This window comes from Thamnophis elegans, chromosome 6, assembly GCF_009769535.1.
Source record: "Thamnophis elegans isolate rThaEle1 chromosome 6, rThaEle1.pri, whole genome shotgun sequence".
Lineage (NCBI taxonomy): Eukaryota > Metazoa > Chordata > Lepidosauria > Squamata > Colubridae > Thamnophis > Thamnophis elegans.
This window is the reverse complement of record NC_045546.1, coordinates 50,506,181-50,513,033: the sequence shown is the minus strand read 5'-3', so window position 1 is coordinate 50,513,033 and position 6,853 is coordinate 50,506,181. Positions and strand designations below refer to the sequence as shown.

The 6,853-nt window shown below is 35.6% G+C and overlaps 1 protein-coding gene across 1 annotated transcript; it reads left to right on the top strand.

The window, feature by feature from the left end:
• Positions 1 to 656: 656 nt before the first annotated feature.
• LOC116510708 (claudin-8-like) lies at positions 657 to 1,405 on the top strand. Its single transcript, XM_032220356.1, has one exon. The coding sequence runs from the start codon at positions 657 to 659 to the stop codon at positions 1,335 to 1,337; it is 681 nt and encodes a 226-aa protein (XP_032076247.1). The 3' UTR covers positions 1,338 to 1,405.
• The last annotated feature ends 5,448 nt before the right edge of the window (positions 1,406 to 6,853 follow it).

Sequence of the window (6,853 nt, the reverse complement as noted above, 5' to 3'; positions counted from 1 at the left end):
CATATGACATTTTAAAAATCCAGTTATTAACACGTTGTTCTCCATTCAAGGTTAATTTGCCTTGGATTCCTATTTAACCACTACGGTAGTTGTAGTTTTCAAAACTTTTATTTCACTGGTCAGTACAGGAAAATAAAAGTTATCTTGTGTCTTCTATCTGAAGTCTAACTCTAAGATGATAAACATGTCAATGCTATGTTAGACCTTTCCAAAAATATTTTTGGTTTCTAACTGGAGGGATGTTTTTTGGGGAAAAACACAATCTAGATCTATACCATGATCTTATGAAAAAGAAGAAAGTTTAAGGGAAAAATTATTTTCCTTAAAGGTTTAGGTGTGCCCTGAGAGGATTTTTGTGCACTTGCAAGCCTTGTTATGTGTAACCTTTCACTTGCTTTGAAAGTTGTAAAACCTGACTGATAAGTTTATCCTTTCCAATCAATAGGGGCAGTGATATGCTCAAAACAGCAAAGAGACAGCCAACTCCTAATCACTGTGGATCAGACTGAAATGGGTTTGAGTTAGCAGAATTTCTGTACCTGAGCATGAGGTGTTTTGAAACATTATTTTTTCAACATCTGATCTGAATCGGTGAAGTAAAAGAAGATTCACTGAAAACTCTCTGGAACAACATTCTACTGACTTGGAATGAGGAAATGGCGGCAGCGACTGCATTGCAGATGGTAGGACTGATCCTTGGAGGCATTGGCACTGTTGGGACCTTTGCCATCACTGGCATGCCCCAGTGGCGAGTGACGGCTTTCATTGAAAACAATGTGGTGGTCTTTGAGACATTTTGGGAAGGTCTCTGGATGAATTGTATAAGGCAAAAATCCATCAGGATGCAATGCAAGGTTTATGACTCCCTCCTGGCTCTCCCACCAGACTTGCAGGCTTCAAGAGGTTTGATGTGTTCAGCTTCAGCTCTGGCATTCCTCGCTTTTGCAGTGGCTGTTCTTGGCATGAAGTGTACCCAATGCACAGGAAATGATGACCGCATCAAAGGCTACATTCTGCTGGCAGGTGGCATCTCCTTCATCCTGACTGGTATTGTGGTACTCATCCCAGTATGTTTTGTTGCCCATAACATTATCCGAGACTTCTACAATCCTGTCATCACAGTGGCTGAGAAACGAGAGCTTGGAGAAGCGCTTTACATAGGCTGGGCTTCAGCTTTCTGCCTTGTGGCTGGAGGAGCAATTTTATGTTGTTTCTGCCGTTGCGATGAAAAAACCCGAAGCTACCGATACTCATTGCCCTCAAAACCCACCACCCACCGCAGCCACAATATTCAAAGAAGAGCTGAGAGTGCATATTCTAAAAGTCAATATGTTTAGTTGTCTTGATCCAAGAAGAAGAATCTTTTACATCCAACATGAAATTTGATAAGGTGAGAAGAACTTTGCTCGAGTAACATACTGTGCATGCTGGAATGCCACTTTTATCCATGAACTCTAAAAGAAAAAACAGAAATGTCTTCAGATATTTCAGAGCAGGAATGGAGTTTGAAGCTGGATCTTGTTTCCAATTTGTCCTTTTCTAATTCATCTCTACTAAGAAGTATTCACATATTTATACTTTGGAAATGTCCACTTTAAATCTATAAATGATTATTTGCATAGGTAGTCTTTAATAAAATGTTCTTCAGTTGTCAGAAAGTATGAAATTGTATGTTTCAAACAGTTGGTTTTCATTTTCTGTCAAAATGTTTCTTTAGTTTATCCCAAAAGCATTAATATTTTGTGTAAACATACAGCTTTTTGAATAATTAATGTCTGTTTTTGTTGTAAATTGTAATCTGACTTTAATTTGATGTGCATTCTATTTCACTCTGCAGTTAAAAAAATGCTATTATTAAACATATTTCACATCGTATCCGATAACAAGTTTTGTGTGACTTTTCCAATGGTTCTTTGGGTAAATCTAATTTGTATTCAAAATGTGAAATCTACAATAAATATGGAAAGTAACTCATGTGACTGAACAGTAGATGGATTTTGAGGGGGGAAATATCTATGAGTAGCTTGTAGGATTTATTTTAAGTTATATATATGTATGTATGTATGTATGTATGTATGTATGTATGTATGTATGTATGTATGTATGTATATATATATATATATATATATATATATATATATATATATATATATATATATATTTATCAGGATGTGTTGCATGTACAAAGCACTTACATTTTTATATTTGACAGGCCTAAAGGAAATGCAACCATTCATATTACAATGTGTTAAAATAGCTGCTGAGATTGCTTTCAGGTTTTAAAAAGTTAATAATATCAATCACACAGCTATATACATGCATTCTTCTTCTAGAAAAAGGAATTAGACATTCCTTTGCTTGAGCTGAAATATGGCAGGAAACTGATTACCGCAATAAGACTAGTACAAGTGAAGTACAAGTTGACTATTCAGTATTACTTATATTGTTGAAAATTAAAAGTGTTCATAGTCATATAGCTTATAGTTAGTGAAGAACAAACAAAATTCTTTTATAATTAATCATAGGAAGAAGCTGTGCAACCCAATTGCATTAATAGTGGTAGGTATTTTACTGTTAAATATTATTGGATTTAGAATGTACTTTCAAATATCACAAATGCTGTTTACATCAAGATGATTTTTAGATCTGAGGGAAATTGCACAATTTGCCATTTGGAATACAGGTAGTCCTCACAACAGTTCATTTAGCGACCATTTGAAGTTAAGGCAGCACCGAAAAAAGATCATTTTTCACACTTACTGTTAAATACGTGTTGTGCGATCCCATCCTCGTCGCCAGTTTTATATATGTGTTGTGAGGGAACGAAGCAGGAGCCATGGAATCAGAGAATAAGATGTTTATTAGTAGGTGACAAACGATTCAGAATGTGTTACAACTGTCACAGTATTTATACTCTCAGGTACCAACTGTCATTTAACTGTCATTACAACCACCAATCACAGGCTGTGCTTCGCCCGACCAATTAGAACGCAGCACAGGCTGTTGCTGGCTATAACACTTACTATCATTGCGGTATCACCATGGTCACATGATCAAAATTCAGGCAACTGACTCATATTTATGATAGTTGCAGGGTCATGTGATCACTTTTGTAACCTTCTGACAAGAAATGACATTGGGAAAGCTTAACAACCATGTTACCAACTTAACAGCTGCAGTGTTTCACTTAACAACTGTGGAAAAGAAAGGTCATACAATGGGACAAAACTCACCTAACTGTCTTGCTTAGTAACAGAAATTTATGATCTTATCTGTGGTCTTTTTTATCTCTGTTGTTAAATGATGGCATTTTGAGCACTGGAGATGTGAATTAGGCATAAAAAAGAATAAACTCCCTTCCAAACTTTCACTTCATATTATGCAGCAAAGTATTCCAGCCTTCCATAACTCCAAGGCTCCTATATATGGGGTCTATATTGTATATATACAAATAGAATTTGTAGACCAATGTATTTGGAGAGCAAATAGCAGATTTCCAGATACTGTACAAACTAACAGGCAAGAAAATAAGGTGTTTTTCTTCTAATAAAGAATTATCTAATTTGTCGTTAAAATCGGGAACTGAAATTCTTAATAATTTTCCTGACTTTAATGTAAAATTTTAAAATAGGTAGGAAAGAAAAATCAAATTTTCAATATTTTAGGAAAACTGGAAACCAGTACAAGAAGTGTTAGTATAATTCACAATCCTTAGTTTCATTCCCTCTCTTTCTATTGAAGGTTGTTGTTGCTTTACTTCCCTCAAGTTTCAGCATTACCTCCTACCATCTCGGACTTCATGTCTTCAGTGTGCTTATGTTAGATTCTTGGATGTAAAAAATAAATGCAGTCTGCCTTTAATTAAGTCTCCATGGCTTAATTCTGTTCTTCAAATAAATACTTCAGGTATTTTGATACAATTAGTTATGGAAGATCCTATATAAATAGCTTCTGTTTAAATTATTTGATCTCTTTCATTATGCATTTATAGTATAAAATAATTAGCATTAGTAGTACAACTATTAAGATTTGCTGGTGAGAACTTTGCAAAAATGCCTTCATTTTAAAGGTCCATTGGTGAGTTAAGAGGGGAAACCCCCTTCATCTTCAATCTATAGCACAGAATAAATTAGGCATCTGCTGACTACTTCCTCAGCTGAGCAGATAGGAATAATTGTATATCTGTACTACTTTTTCTTTTTTAATTCTGAAGATGTTTTAAATTGAATACCCAAATAACCCTGGCTGCTTTTTCTTTCTTTTTCTTTCTGTGTTTACATGCATATTTGCTATTTCATTCACAATTTGAATTTCCTTGAGTTTTGATACTTAGATTTTAGCATGCTACACTGCTCTGCACTTGGAATGAAGTTAAATAGTTGTGACATTCATTACAAATGAGTGCTTTGAAGAGAGACTACACATAGTCGAACTCAGAGGTAAGAGCAGTAACAGGTAAAGATAATCCATCAGTTTGGTTTTCTTCAGTTTCTCATTTTTTCTTACATCAATTCATTTTATCCATTTCACATATCCTGGATTCAGCTAAGTGATGCTGTTTAATAGATGAGCCCTGGAGCATGTCCATTCTGCCAGATCTAGTTGGATGAGTAGAAATGACCAGAGACAGGAAGTTTCTGGCTCTGTGCCATTCATAGGTAATAGCCTTGACTTGCCTCCAGAAGCTAGTGTAACTCACAAAGCAGTGGTGTTACATATTCACATGGTTATATTCTGTACCAGAGTTGGGTTCCTACTGGTTCAGACTGGTTCGGATGAGTAAATAGCAACTTGGCCTGCCACGCCCCTGAACTGGTTTTATTGGCACTGCCGTGGCGCTGCGATCTTGTTTTTTTCAATACTGCGCATGCATGTATACTGAACCAATCAGGAAGTGACTAAGGCATAAGTGATGTGAGTGAAGTTTCCTGATCCAGCAACAGGTGAAATTGGTGCTCAAGATGGATTTAAAATCCCTTCTGGTCATGACCATTATATGCGCCTCAAGCAGGAATGGTGACTCTTCACCATGTAGATTTTAACAAGCAGCAGGAAGAGAGGTGAGCTCTGAGGTACTCAGTGATACTGAGACTGGACCCATTTGCCCTTTACACTGACTGGAACTAGCCTCAGAGGAAGAAGGAAATCCTCATAAAACTATATTCTCCATTCCTAACCTCCGAAACTAATCCAAAAGAACATCATAACTGAAAGGCCACTGAAAGATCAAGGAAGGCTAAGATGGATGTATCACCCCCATCCTGAACCCATAGAGGTTATTGATAAATCTGATCTATGTCATCTCCATGTTATAATCTTGTCTGAAATCTAACTGAAATGGGTCCACAATCAGCTTTCCCCAGGGCTTTTGGAACTTCAAGACGATGGCCTATTCAACCATAGAATTGATGGTTTTCCTGAAGAAAGTAGTACGTTTAATTCACCTCCAGTTGTTAGCATATTTTAGCAACTAGTAGGAAAACTACCTTTTTCAGATGATACACAGATATTATCAGTGTACAATAATATTGAGATGGATCAAGTTTAATTGAATAGCAGAAACTTCTTACACTGACTTGCACCAGTACTGTTTATTGTAACTATACGAGTAAAAATTTAAATAATCAAAATCAAAGATTACACTTTGACATCCTGAGAATTAGAATTTGTAACTGATATTGCCTCACTTTAATTACTTTTCTAATTTGATGAAATATGCAAATAAATAGTAATATAACTCTTATGTTGATGAAGGTAAGCTAATTGTCAGGGAACAATATTTAATCAGAGAACTTGGTAACCCTGACTTCTAAGCAAACAAATCCAACTTACAAATTTCTAGTAAGCAAGAGACTTTGGAGGGGGGAGAACCATTCACTTCAGCCATACTTTTTTATTCGTGACATGTTGCCTGAAAGTAGATCTGACCTTCTAGTATTCATTATATAGATTGAAAAATAAAAGGAGAAGATGTGGGTAGTGGCTGCCATAATATTGTAATGCTAAACAACAACAAGAAAGATTACTGCAATATTTCCATAATTGCTGAGCTTTAACTTCCAATAAATAGTCTCAGGTTGCCAAAATATTACAAGGACTTTATAGACATTTGGATGCACAGGGCTTTAGTGCTTCAGTTCATTAATTTCAGGATCTATTTATCTTGTTTTTACTTATCTGTGTTAAAAGAACTGCTTAAGCAGTGCAATTCATTGATTTGGAGAATTATCAGGGCATAGCTTGAAAAAGACCTTCTGCACACAATATTGTATGCTAATTACTAATTCATTACTAATTTCATAACTAATGAATGAAAACAGGGACCCTCAGTGTGTCTACATAAATAATTCACATTCATCTATTCCTTGAAACATTGTCAAATATCCTAAATTCAGCCTTTGGTTTTGTCATCAACTCGTAAATCTATTTTAGCAGATAGAACACCACATTCATTTTATCCATTATATTTTGACACTGATGCAATCATTATTGTTGTAGAATAATTATCAGCACTATAGTTAGAACCAAATCATTTAATTATAGTCTTGTAGAAACATTGAAATTCAAAAAAGCAACAGCGTCAGGTATAAGTTAGACTCACCCTTCCCAAGGATATGATTTGCTAGCCAGGTATTAGGTCTTGCTTTTGTAGAGACTCTTAGACGAGATATATAGCAGTTTCCTCCGAGTAGGCAGATGTGATCTGAACTCTTCACTGGTATAGATGGAGACGATCTTAAATTCATCCGACCCAGGAGGAAACCATGAATACATTGTCAACGTTTCAGAGGAATGAAGATCTTCTTTAGAAAGCATATTCTGTCTCTTGCTTTTCTGGGTACAATTTTCTGAG

What these genes read in the sequence shown, in the direction of transcription:
- LOC116510708 (XM_032220356.1), top strand. Translation starts at nt 657, where the DNA reads ATGGCGGCAGCGACTGCATTGCAGATGGTAGGACTGATCCTTGGAGGC.